Source organism: Lactuca virosa, chromosome 2 (genome assembly GCF_052849685.1).
Source record: "Lactuca virosa cultivar CGN04683 chromosome 2, Lactuca_virosa_CGN04683_v6, whole genome shotgun sequence".
NCBI lineage: Eukaryota > Viridiplantae > Streptophyta > Magnoliopsida > Asterales > Asteraceae > Lactuca > Lactuca virosa.
In genome coordinates, this window is record NC_136427.1 from 124,828,715 (window position 1) to 124,842,662 (window position 13,948).

A 13,948-nucleotide genomic window follows, 5' to 3' on the forward strand; every position below is an offset into this window, starting at 1 on the left:
AAGGGGGTGCAGGTGGTGTTCTAAAAGGGTAGAAGTGGTCGGAGAAGATTGTGGTGCTGGTGGTTCTGATAAAGGACTTCTGGTGGGTCAAAGCTTTTCGCTGGAGAGAGAGAGGTGTTTTTTGGCATTGAGAAGTATAGAGGTTAAATCCAGCATGTGGGAAGGGTACATGCGAAGGGAGGTGGAAGTTGTAAAGAGATGATGAAAGAGAAATTCGTGACAGTCGATGTTAATGGTAGCGAACGGTGGTGTCAATCGGTGGTAATGGTGGCGACAATCGTTGGTGATGGTGGTGCCAGTCGATGGAGATGAGTTTTGTGTTCTTGAGTTTTCTTCAAATACAAAGAGAGAGAGAGAGAGAGAGAGAGAGAGAGAGAGAGAGAGAGAGAGAGAGAGAGAGAGAGAGAGAGAGAGATGTGGGTGGGCATTTTTCTCATTTTAAATTGATTAAAAACATTTATATAAATACAAAAAAATTAAAAAACAAATATAAGGGGCATTAAGGTCATTTTAAGTGTATAGGGACCAAAAACAATAAAAAGATCTAATTTTGAACCAGTGGTGCACCAACATTTAATTTTGGACCAAATCCACATAATTTTGCCAACTACAGGGACCATTTTTGCAATTTTGTCAATGATTTATTTAAAATAATTGATTAATAATTTTGATTTTATAATATGAAAGTTTAATTAGTTTTATAACCGCGGTTTTCACAGGTTATAAACTAGTTTATATAATATAATAGTATCTTTTAATCAGAAAATCCAAATAACTTATTCAAGTTTGCTAATTATTGGTCGATAAAAAAAAGTATTTAAACGGTTCGAGGTTTGTCCTATTGGAATAAATATTCAAAGACAGCTATAGTTTCCAGACGAAGAGCGCAAATTTAAGGGTGCTATCGTCAGTCATGACGTTTCCCTACGATGGATGATATTGGTTATACAAGCCCACCGCTGCAAACTTTGACATAAACCAAACCACTCCAATAATTAAACAAACACCACAACCGATATGCTGACCGTCCTGGAGAACAGTCGAGTGTCTCCGCCACCTGCCACCGTCGGGGAAAGGACCCTGCCGCTTACGTTCCTCGACATGTTATGGATACCCTTCTTCCCTATCCACCAGGTTTTCTTTTATGAGTTCCCTCACTCTAGAGACCATTTCTTGGAAACAGTTGTTCCAAACCTTAAACACTCATTATCAATCACTCTTCAACACTTCTTCCCATTTGCAGGCAACTTAATTTTGTTTCCTGAACCAAATGGGGAAAGAAAACCCGAAATCCGTCATGTAGAGGGTGACTCTGTTTCGGTTACCTTTGTGGAGTGTGATCTTGATTTCAACGATCTTACAGGATATCATCCTCGTAACTGTGACATGTTTTATCCACTTGTACCTCTGTTGGGACGTGCCACAAAAGTATCCGACTACCTTACTGTCCCTCTTTTTTCTGTGCAAGTTACACTTTTTCCTAACTCAGGCATCTCTATTGGGCTCACCAACCACCACTCCCTTTGTGATGCGAGCACAAGGTATAACTTCCTCAAGGCTTGGAGCTCGATTGCTAAACATGGTACAGATGAGTTTTTCTTAGCTAGTAAATCTTTACCGTTTTATGAAAGAGTGATTACATACCCGAGCTCCTTGGATGAACTCTGCTTAAATATACCCGGGATTCCAGCTATTAATATGGAATACCAGCCTCCTCACCTTGTTAGCCCTACAGATAAAGTTAGGGCCACCATTGTATTGACCCAAGAACACATCAATCGGCTTAAGAAATGGGTATCCACTCAACTGCCAACACTGGAATACGTATCATCTTTTTCGGTGGCATGTGCTTATATGTGGCGTTGCATGGCCAAATCACATGTTCTTATTGGAGAAAGGAATGGAGACGATGATCTAGAAAGGTTTGTTTGTGCTGTGGATTGGAGGTCGCGCCTCGATCCACCAGTTCCTCAAACTTATTTTGGTAACTGTGTAGGGGCATCTATTACACCAACAATAAAAAGCACAATCTTAGCAGGCGAAAATGGATTTCTTACTGCTGCTGAATTATTTGGAAAGGCTTTAAGTGAAACACTTAAGAAGAAGAATGGAGTGATTGAAGATGGGGAAACGCTGATTAAGACAGCCTTTATGCCAATTCCGGGGCTTAGTGTGTCAGGAACACCAAGGACCAAGATTTACGATGTGGATTTTGGATGGGGGAAGCCAAAAAAGCATGAGACCATATCAATAGACTACAATAGTTCGATTTCTGTTAACGCTTCCAAAGAGTCACATGCTGATATTGAAATCGGTGTCTCCCTTCCTGCTAAACAACTGGATACGTTTCTGTCCATCTTTAGCGAAGAAATGGAGAGTCTTTTGTTAAAAGAGTACTAATGTGGATCTATCAACACGTTCACCCTTTTTTTTTGTGTCTGATCTTGGGTAAGCATGTGCAAATTTGATATGTTATCAATAAAATATCACTTTCTTGGTTTTACTTATCAACATAGAAAATATGCATGTTAAAATTATCCGTAGGAGGGCAAAAAGACTGGTCCAATTTAATCTGTGCACATAATTAATCTAGTGAGTTTCTTGACAGGAATTCGTCAAGACTAGTCGATGTTTTGTGGATCTAATAATGAGAGATTAAGCTTAGACAAGAACGGATACATCATGTGAAAAGATTCCTAGAGAAGATAATAAATATAAAGAGCGACGACATGGACACTTATTTTATCGTGTAGCATTAAAAGTTATTAAAATCACATGCCATTCGCATCAATATTTTGTTGTTTTCCAAAATATAATATATTGAAATCATTTCATTTCAACATAACAATTTAAGTATTTATATTACTTTATTTTGGTTTAAAATAACTTCGGCTAGCTTTCTATAAAGATATTTATTATATATTAATAAGTGTTTACATATATAACATTTTATATTGGAGAATGTCCCCCACTTATAACATCTTCGGTTGTAGTATTTTAAAAGCTTATTACTATTTGAATAAGTTTTTGTAGACAGAATAAGTTTTTGTATACTATTAGATTGTAAAAGTTTTATAAAAGGTCAATCAAGTATCCAACGACTTAAAATATGTATTGTACATACCCCACAATCTGCAGGGTGCTGAGTTGGTACAGCATCTTCGTGAAGACCATACTCTTTTAGGCTGCATAACCATTTGAAGAGTCCGTCATGGTGAAGAAATCGTTCCCATTTCTCCTTTATTTCAAAATAAGACATTTGTCAATCGTCGATCTTTTATACAACCATTCTATAATTCTCTTTTATTTCAACATAAATTTCTTTCTAATTTTCACCAAAATTAAATAGACCTAACCAATCCGTCAAAACGCACCACCCCAACATCCTACCATAACAAACCTTGACTTAGTATTTCATTCACACCATCGTATGAAAATGTTTTCCATTTTGATTCTTCATAAGGGAAAATGAATTATAAGGCCCACGAAGTTTTCAAACCGTTCAAAAAAACTTCAATTATGTTTTGTTTGTTAAAAAAAACTCAACGAATTTAACCTTTTGTCTAAAAAAGCTCAACTAACTTACACTTCTCATTTAGGGTCAACCGGCTAATGAAAGTCAACGAATGACATGGCTTATGACGTGTAATTAAATATCGGAAAATGACTTGTAAGACCAACAAAGTTTCAAAACCGTTCAAAAAACTCCAATCATGTTTTGTTTGTTGAAAAAAACCCAACGAACTTACGTTTTTTTTTCAATTCTTATTAGAGGCAACCAGATTCATTAGGTGTACAACTAGTTGGCAAATGGCATGCCATTATATTTAATGACATGGAATAAACATATTAAAATTGTCCTTTATATATTGATTTAGGGCTTGGAGAAGAGAAAAATGAACGATGTCTGTGTTCGATCTCTTGTAATAATTACTTCTTCTTCTTCATCTCAATCATTATGTCCAACTCAAGATCTACAAATAAGATATTTGATGATGCAAACTCTTGTAGATGTAGATGTCCTTCTCGGGTTTGGACATCTAGAATGGAGGATCATCCAAAGATAATTTTTAGGGCTAGCTTGTTTGAACAGATGGGTAAGTGTAATTGAAAGCTTTAGCATGTCCATTTTAATAAGTTTTTTTTGAAAGAAACCAAACAAATAGATAGAATATGGACATGATAAAGCTTTCAATTACACTTACTCATCTGTTCGAACAAGCCCTGAACTTTTTTGATGATCCTCCGTTCTAGATGTCCAAAATCCAAGAAGGGCGTCCACATCCACAAGGGTTTTCATCATCAAATATCTTCTTTGTAGATCTTGAGTTGGACATCAACGATTGAGAGGAAGAACAAGAAGTAGTTATTACAAAAGATCGAACACAGGCGCCATTCGTTTTTCTCTTCTCCAAGCCCTAAATTGATATATAAAGGGCAATTCTAATCTGTTTATTCCATGTCATTAAATATAATGTCATGTCATTTGTCAACTAGTTGTATACGTAATGAATCTGGTTGCCTCTAATGAGAATTGAACAAAAGCGTAAGTTTGTTGGGTTTTTTTCAACAAACAAAACATGATTGGAGTTTTTTGAACGGTTTTGAAATTTCGTTGGTCTTACAAGTCATTTTCCGATATTTAATTACACGTCATAAGTCATGTCATTCGTTGACTTTCATTAGCCAGTTGACCCTAAATGAGAAGTGAACGAAAGTGTAAGTTAGTTGGGTTTCTTTAGACAAAAGGTTAGTTCGTTGGGTTTTCTTGAACAGACAAAACATAATTGGGTTTTTTGAAGGGTTTGAAAACTTCGATGGGCTTTTAAGTCATTTTCCCTTCTTCATAACTACCATATTGCCTGCAATTCAATCACATGTTTCCATCCTCACTATTATCTTTTTCGGAGTGGAAACAACCTTTCACATTTTTCTTCGAACCCTTCTTATTTTCCTACGTAAAATTCACATAACCATCCCAAGCTGAATCCTTACCAAAACCGTATGAGAAACCCAACATGAACCATCATGATTAGTGAAGAGCTCTAAAAATAAGAGATCTAAAACAACTGTGACTACTACTCATATTCGTCTGACTACCCTCAACCATGGACTACGACTGAGGAAACCACATTAGCATGTATGCAGATCGAAATCTCAGAGGATAATGAACCTAACTAACACGCAAACTATGGGTACTTTTTAAGGATCATTTTCATATTGCAATGTGCTATGATGCCTATTGCTCGCACCACCATGCCAACTCAACTCAAAATGGAGGGACTTAAAACGAAATGTAGGGATATCCTTACATTTTTTAAGGTGTAGTAGTGAAGTAGAATACCGTTTGGAAAATAATGGGACATCGTTTGTCCACGGATGCATATGGGATGTTCTTAGAAAATACTAAAAATGGGCGACGGTGCCTCAAATACATCATCAAACAAGTTTTCTTAGATGGACAATGACACTTGACTCGAACAATTATACAATATCATCGTATGCATGTTGCCATGCATTTTGACTTCAACAACGAGGATGTCGAGATTGAGTTGCAAGAACGTATGTCAACACCTGATTGGAAGAGATAAATTAAGGAGAAAAAGCTTTATCACCAACTTTATCGAATGAAAAAACAAATTTATTATATAGTAGATAAGTTGGAAACATTTTAGTACTAGCTTCAAGTTATTATCTGCAATGGCTAGGTAATAAATTCTATACGAAAATAATATATTAAAAGATAAAAAATAAGTATCTCACGGTTTGAAAGATGGAGAAAGTGAGGAGGAGGTACTAAGGTGCAGTGAAAATGAAAGCTGAAAATAATCATAACACAAAGTCTTAGGTGTAGTTTGGTTTTTGGAAAAGCCAATAGATTTTGATATATAAATTGAGAAATTCGTGAGGAAGCTGAAGAAATAACAAATGGATTCATCGACTCCATCACTCTCCTCACCACCTGAGATCAATAATCCACAAAGTAGAACAAACTCGAACCCAACTTCACATCCTTCCCAAAACCACCACCATCATCACCCACTCATAGTCCATAATCCTCTATAAAATCTGAAACCACATAATCCTCCGATTCTGATTCGGAATCTTTCGCTTCAGAAGTAAAATGTTTTTTCCAGAAAGAACACTATGAAAGTGGGCAACTCAGGAGGTGGTCGAGCAACATCTCTGCATAACACCCATAATTTCAAAACTCAAAAATTTTTGTGGTTGCATTGCTACCATAATACTCTATCATAGTAAAAATGGACTTTAACAAAAACATTTTAAAATATCAGAGTTGTTACGACCTGGTGTTACAAAATCATTATCCACAACCATAGTAAAAATGAAGAGATTATATCATCTTTTCTATTCCTCCAAAATCCTGTTGGTGATTTTAGTGTCACCATGTCATTTTAAGTAACTGGAACTAACATGTGAGCTAAGGGGCTTCATAATTTGTACTCTATTATATGTACGGGGTTGTGCGAAGTGCACGCATGTATAAGATCGAATTAGAAGCCGGTTCGACGACTAGTCCGGGGTCCGGGGTTTTCAGAAGGGGGTTACGATCTTAAGCTCTCGTTTTTCATCATACTTTCACAGAATCCTCTAGCATTTTGGTTTACGATTTCTGTGCCTAGAATCGTAAGTGTCCACTTGGATTATCCTAGGTTGAATTTCTTGTAACCCATGCATAGGGTAGAAATATCAGTACGGAAAGTGATATCATGATCCAAGTCGGTATCCAGATCTCCACCACAAACCCTAATTTTCCCAAAAAATCCTCTCCAAGCAGTGGTGTCTCAATCCTTTTCACATGAGTACATAGCACCACTATGTTAGTCCGCAGACTAGTGAGTTACATGTGTTTTTAATCAACAATCTCATTCAATTCATAAACTCATATATGTTAAATATTGTAATAATCAAATAAATCAAACAATCAAATATATCAGCCAAATATGAAATAATATCTCATATAAACTCGTTACAATAAACAATTGGAGATATTCTCCAATTCTATACGTTAAATCAACCTCCGCACGCCCATCCACAAATTATCATCATTAATAAGTGTGGTACTTATTTTATCAATTACTTATTTTATGATTTTATCCACTCAAATAGTTTATATGGGATATTAGGTTGCTTGCTAACCTACTTTGGTATATATTTTCTTGTTAACCCCAAATGGCATGTATACAAATAAGTGATTTGGGTTCGAACTTTTTTGACCCGATCCCGATCCTTCTATCCCTTCAAACCAGTCATCGTGGAAGTTCTCCACCTGAATGTCGTCGGTCTCATCGTTGAGGTTGATTATGTTTAGCATGTCTGATTGTTGGGTGTAGCTATTTGTTTTAGAATTCTTGGGTCGTTTGTTATGGATTGCGTTTGAACTTCCGGTTGAATCAGCCATTTCGGTTCTTTCTTCTACTCATGCCAAACATTGATATACCGAAAAGGTTTATGTGGTTTTTTGGGATGCTCGCTATTGTTTGAGCGAGAGAGTTGAGGTCGCTACTCCGACTTTTTTGTTGGTTTTTTAGGAGGTTGTACATTCTGTTAAAGAAAACGCATCATTATTCTAGCAAAACACATTTAACTTCATCGTGGAAGTGAATTATTATAATCAGCTCCTAAAACATTTCTTTCGACTGAGCTTTCCCATTCTATTGTCTCGAGAGGCGAAAATCCAAGCACGTGCTAAAGCAGTTTCTTCATTTTCATCCCAAGCCTTGGGTCCCGTTTGAGGTGACTTTGTTTTTTTTCACTTTTTTCTTTGAAAGTCGTCGGTGCTCATTGAATTGTGTGTCAAATATTTCATTGGGAGATTCCGATGGGGTTGTGGAGATTGTTAGGTTTAAAATTTTGGTTGTTGAAATCAGAATTGTGGTTTGTAAAAAGTAAAAAGTTTGATGGAAATAACTTTGGGTTGGAAAAGGTTTTATTGGGGGATTTGGGAGCCTTGGAGCAAGTTCATGAAGCCACTTATGGAGACTCAAAATTCAGATATAGTGAGAACAGACCATCTTGATTTGGATTTCGATTTGGTGTAGTGTTTGGATTTTGTTCCATGATGGGAGAGTAAGAAAATAGAATTGGAATGAATTCTAATGTTTGTAGTAGATAAAAAAAATCTCAACTCTTAATAAAAACCTCTCCTAGAAGCCACATGTCCATCTTTTAGACCTGCCTTCTGCCACGTGTCCATCTCTCCAGCAATTCTCTTTATTTTCTCACGCCAATTCATCATTAAATATAAAATCTGTAATCAAATATGTATCCGTATAATTCAGCTTCCGAATTTGATGCAATTTCGGTTTTCATCATCTCTATTCCTAAACATCATCGATTAATTTTTAAATACAAGATTCCATACCAATTCATCTTTTAGACCTTCCTTCTTTGATGTTGTCGATCCTTAAATATCTCCAATCCCTTATTTTTCTTCGTTATTTCCTTCTTTTCAATCCTAATCTTCTTTTTCCTCTCTATTAATGGCAGCGATTGCAAGGAACCTCAAGTATCGTCCTCTGAATGGTTTCCATTATAGGTTTTCCTTGATCTGTTGTTGATTTGTCTAATACACGTGAATGGTGTTGTTGCAGCTTAGGTTTTATATGTAATCTAAGATTCAACTGATTAGTGATCTGCTTATTTCAAGGTTTGTAATTTTTCAAGTTCGTATTAATTTTCTTGATAGCAACTATTTCTTTTTTGACTTTTAATTCAAGATTTGAAGCTTTAGATATGTTTAGATTGAAAAAACTGAATGATAGTATGAATAAAGAAAAAAACCAATGATATGTTGTTAAAATGTGACAAGTTTGATTATGCACACCAAGTGCTCGATGAAATGCTTAAACAAGATCTTATTTTTAATTCCTTTTAAATGCTATTAGATAGGAAGAAACTAATTCAACCATTTATCTGCTTGAGGCCCCTTTTGTTGGTTCAGGTTAAGAGATATCACAGTGTTGGCAACTGATAATATGTCAAATGACCATTGTAATGACAATTAAAAAAAGTTATAAAAACATGACCATTGTAATGACAGTTAAAAAAGATTATAAAAACATGATGATGTTGGGAATCATTTTATAATAATAACAACCAATCAAGAAATATTTTTAAAAAGAATATTTCTTAACAAATTTAAATGAGGTTGTTATAATCACTTATAAAGTATCACTCTCAAAACCAAATTCAAAGGTTTTAACCTTATTGTATTTTTTTTAGTTAATAACCTCTCAAGCGATAAAACTTATAAAATTAGTAATGATTATTAAAAAAGAACCAACTTAAAAGAAAAGTTTTCAATTCTGCAACTGTCAACCAGTGCCATCTTAACCAATAGCAAAAGGGCATTTTGGTCCATATAGTATTATTTTAGTAGGTACTGTTATGTTTTTTACGGAAAGTTATGTATAAAATTTGCAATTCATTTAATTTTATTTAGAAAAATAAATGCTATAAAATCCATTTATTATAAAGTTTATATCGTTGCATTGACATGAAATACTAAAAATTGTTGATGTGTTTATCACATGAATTAAAATGAAAATAATAAGTTTGAAAAATAGATCAAATATATGTAACATTCAAATTTTAAAATTTTAAATGCTAGAAAAGAGCAGCATACTTTCATTTAATTGTCTAATATAGCATCATAGTTTAGTTTCTTCTTGTGATTTTAAGTAGCATAATTTTATTCTAATTTTGTTTATTGACAGGAAATGCCACGCCACTATTGCAACCCATTGAAGGCTCCCTTTTGACGATCTTGAGGTGTTTGGAATATAGTTTTATATATCACACGTCTTTATAAATTGGCTTGAATGATATGTTTCATGACTAACAGTGTGTTTCCTGTTATTAGTATGACACTAGGCACTTCCTCCTACCAAGCTCCAGTTCTTGAAAAAACTCAATCAAAAGACTAATCTGATAAAAAAATGCAGTAAAATATTTTTAAACAAGCATTTAGCACTTTTGATTTACTTTATATCTCATCGCCACCCTCCCTTTTCTTTTAACTTTCATTCTTTTTAATAAAAGACCATCACACCCTTCAAAAATATATCCAGTTTCCATGTTTTGCAATTTCGAATTTCCATTCTATTAGATTAGTGATCTTTAATTGATACATTCTGGAAAATTATTCTACTAAGTATCCAAATTATGTATATACATTTAGATGCTTAAACAACTGCTTTTAACTTTTTAATTTATAAAGTTTTATTTGTTTGGTTATAAACTTCATATGCTTCAATCTCAATAAAAAACTAGAACATGGGCTGCTTCACAAAGCACCTTGTGCACCAAGATAATCACAGGAAGAACTAATTAATGTAACAGGTAGGAAGAAGTGAAACCGCTGGACACTTACTCTGATCATATGAACAAAATGAGAATTGGTGACAGAACAGGGATTAGAACTTTAGCTTACTGATTATACCTTGCTCACCAAGGTACATGTGAGATAATCTACCTCAAGCACACAGATACGCAGGAAGGAATTGGGGAAAACATGATACAAAAAATATAATTTGAAAGAATACTTTTAATTGCAAAACTTAGAACTTAAAACTTAAATTTAGATCAAACTACAGGAGCTTAGTTATATGAAACATTAAAAGAAACCTAATGAAATACGTCTACTGGAAAACAGAATCCTAAGCATATACCAAAACTAAAATATGGCAATTTGTCCGAAAATACCCCTGGGCCTAAAATTGTCCCAGTTTCTGGATTATCCAACATATCCCCCCTAATTCAGAAACTGCATCATCTTGACTCTTAAGCATCGTCTTCTTATCTTCGCAGTTGACTTTTCCCAATGATTTACTCAACATTTCTTTCTTTCCAATAATATACCCTTTGAGATAAATCAAACCACAATCTGATACCTTTAATGTTCCTCAAAATGTGATTTATCTCCTCTACAAAATTCTTGGATTTCTTTACAACTATCTCGGGATAACAACATGCATTATATCATCTTTTGTCTTATTTCATTCCTTTTTTATATAACATCCAACTTTCAAACATTATTTTTTCCGGTTGCATAGGTTATTTGTTTGGTTTATCAAATTATTTTGTTTTTTTTTTTTTCCTATAATAGCAACATACTTTCAAAAGTATGGTTGGTGGGGAATCATACCTGACAGGGAAGCAATTTGGGTTTTTATTTATTTATTTATTTATTATTTTTTTTTTGTAATGAAAATGTACTTTCATCCATTTATATATAGATAAGATATTAATAAACTTAAAATTCAATAAAAGTTTATAATTTGAAAATTTTAGGTTCGGGAAGTTTAGTATATGATCATTACTTTCCTATTTTAATGTATAATTGTTTTCTTATATGTACTTATTTTTCTTACAATATAGTTTAAATTTCATATAATATCATTTCCATGAATATTTTCATTTTAAAAAAACTATATTCATAAATTTATTGCATTATGAAAATCATAATTTCTAACATATCTATAAATACAAATTCTCGATCGGATATTCAAACCATTATGATTTTGTAGTTTCAACCTACTGTATCATTATCAAATTACAGACAAAACAACTATATTTATAAATTATTTAATTTTTTTATTACCATTGGTCAATAATTAACTTATAATTTAATTAAAATTAATTTTATCTTTTTCACCCGTGGTGTCCATGGGTTATAACCTAGTAACGGAATAAAATCTTAATTTACTGTTTACTTATTACCATATATGTATGCACGAATATAGTGTCTTGTGATTGAGGGACCCTCTTATTTTTCCCTCCATTTACCAAATATTGATGCCACTTACCCAAATATTTGTCAAACATCATTTATACAGACAATATTTTATTCAAACAGTTTGTACTGTGATTAAGGGGCTTACTCAATATGAGAAGACACCTAAAGTTCATAATTTACTTGATACAGCCAAATACTTAGTATGTCGCCCTTGTGCAATTATTTTTCCAGTTTTCTTCTTCCTAAATTCTACACTCACAACAGCAACAGCCTTCCCAACACGCAATGCTTTAGCCTCTATCTCAATCTCATCCTGTAACAAAACCATGAAATCTTTTTATCATTTGATTAAATGTACATTGCAATACTCAAAGGCTTCAAGTCCTTCATTTCGAAAGATTAAGAGTCAATATATAAAGAAGTCTGTAAATATTTTCAAAGACAATAGTAACATACCAGATCAATATAAGACAATAACATAAGTACTTGATTTCAATCTCCTTTGCTAAACCAATCCATAATTTTAGATCTGGAACAAACTTTTTCCTTCTTAAATTAGGACAAATCATTTTTCCCTAAATCCTATTTCAACAAGGATTCAAGATTCTTGGGACTATCTTCCTATGCTATATATCAAGTCATGGGGAAAAACCAACTTTTTCCCACGAATATATTAACATTCTATGATAAAACCATATATATACAGAGGATTGCAATCAACATCATAGATGACAAATTTTCAAAGTGGAATTAGGATGATATGTTCATAGTAATGAATTATGAATTACGAACAGATGAAAGAGATACGTACACCAACAAAAGCAGCATCCAAGTATGAAACATTAATCTCTACTGAAACTCCGGTGGTCGCTACACTGTCCATTGTCATGATTACAGACGAACCCACCACATCCACTAGCGCAGCCGTAGCTCCACCGTGCAAGGAATTACCTACGTTCTTCCGTCCATAATTTCGAAAAAGAAAATTGGTTACTGAATCTTCAATTTCACTGAAAACAAAGCAACTAAAGGGTGTCTGATTTTCCCCAAAGTAATTTCTTAGGGTTACAAAGATCGTTCATTTTGTTGAATCGATGGAGTGAAAGATGCCCTAACTAACCAGTAAACGAGGAGGAACTTTCATGGAGCAAAGGACGCGACCACGTTCTATGAGATCTACTTTAAGGCCTGACATAATCATGGGCTCGAAGAACCTGAAAGGCATGGAATCAATATCCTCGGATGATACACCGGAGCTGCTTTTCTCCAAGAAACTCTTCACCAATTCAAAATCCATCCTCGTGTGTTTGGATTTGATACTTTCTTCTTCTTCAGGGTTGAGCTGCTTTGCATACCATAAAACCCACCCCGAACTCGTTGGTTTTAAACACAGAGATCAGTGGGCTAGGTAGATGTTAGAATAAGACAAAACCTCATTTTTTTTTCTCAAAATCTATGATATAATTCCTAAAGAATTTAATCAATTTATATCAATTTTTATTTCAAATTATTTATTTATCCTTTTCAATTTCTTTTACGGTTTTCTATAGTTAAAATCATTTAAAAAAAAAAAAAAAAAAGAAATAATTAACCCTACCTGGATTTTGAATCAATGCTCACAATAACGGAGTTTTAACGATCAATTCACATTATTGAGTACCAACGTAAAAAAATGATCTTCTAGTTTGTGATTTGTGAAATTAGTTAGTGATTCAAGGACTTTTTTGTGTGAACCCCTTAGCCACTAGTCTAGCTTTATATCTTTCTAAAGACACATCTGCTCAATATTTCACTTTATAAATCCACTTGCAAGAAATTAACTTCTTTCCTTTGGGTAAATGAACAATGTCCTAAGTGTCATTATCTTTAAGACCAGTAAGTTCCTTCTGCATAGCTTCTTCCCATGAAGGATTACCTTTTGCCTCATGATAAAATGTGGGTTCAAAGATTGGAGCTTGTGTATGAAATGCAAGAGTTGTATTTGTGTATGATTGAGCAATATTGGTGGTTGTATCAACATTCATACACAAATCAATAATTGTGTGATTACAAAAATGCATGGGATCTTGAAGCTAACTGTGATTACATATGTAATCTTGAAGGTGATTTGGTGGGTTAGAAGTTCAATTTTATTCATCTCAAGGAATTATACATCAAAAATCTACACCCTATACACCACAGCAAAAT

At 33.9% G+C, this 13,948-nt stretch overlaps 1 protein-coding gene and 1 pseudogene across 2 annotated transcripts; one reads left to right on the plus strand and one right to left on the minus strand.

The window, feature by feature from the left end:
- Positions 1 to 874: 874 nt before the first annotated feature.
- LOC145159449 (malonyl-coenzyme A:anthocyanin 3-O-glucoside-6''-O-malonyltransferase pseudogene) lies at positions 875 to 2,791 on the plus strand (annotated as a pseudogene). Its single transcript, XR_013737737.1, has 2 exons — positions 875 to 2,448; positions 2,609 to 2,791. The product of XR_013737737.1 is annotated as a malonyl-coenzyme A:anthocyanin 3-O-glucoside-6''-O-malonyltransferase pseudogene (transcript).
- Positions 2,792 to 11,806: 9,015 nt separating this feature from the next.
- On the minus strand, positions 11,807 to 13,175 carry LOC145159450 (Thioesterase superfamily protein). Its single transcript, XM_079078438.1, has 3 exons — positions 12,882 to 13,175; positions 12,573 to 12,719; positions 11,807 to 12,074 (listed from the first exon to the last, which is right to left on the minus strand). Exons 1-3 carry the CDS (start codon positions 13,056 to 13,058, stop codon positions 11,931 to 11,933), a joined length of 468 nt encoding a protein of 155 aa, XP_078934564.1. The 5' UTR covers positions 13,059 to 13,175; the 3' UTR covers positions 11,807 to 11,930.
- Between the last annotated feature and the right edge of the window lie 773 nt (positions 13,176 to 13,948).

Bases quoted from the DNA above. Each gene is read 5' to 3' on its own strand.
- LOC145159450 (XM_079078438.1), bottom strand. From the start codon at position 13,058: ATGGATTTTGAATTGGTGAAGAGTTTCTTGGAGAAAAGCAGCTCCGGT. The intron at 12,720-12,881 runs GTTAGTTAGGGC...TATGGACGGAAG, and splicing joins AAGTTCCTCCTCGTTTACTG to AACGTAGGTAATTCCTTGCA. The intron at 12,075-12,572 runs GTACGTATCTCT...GTTTTGTTACAG, and splicing joins TGGATGCTGCTTTTGTTGGT to GATGAGATTGAGATAGAGGC.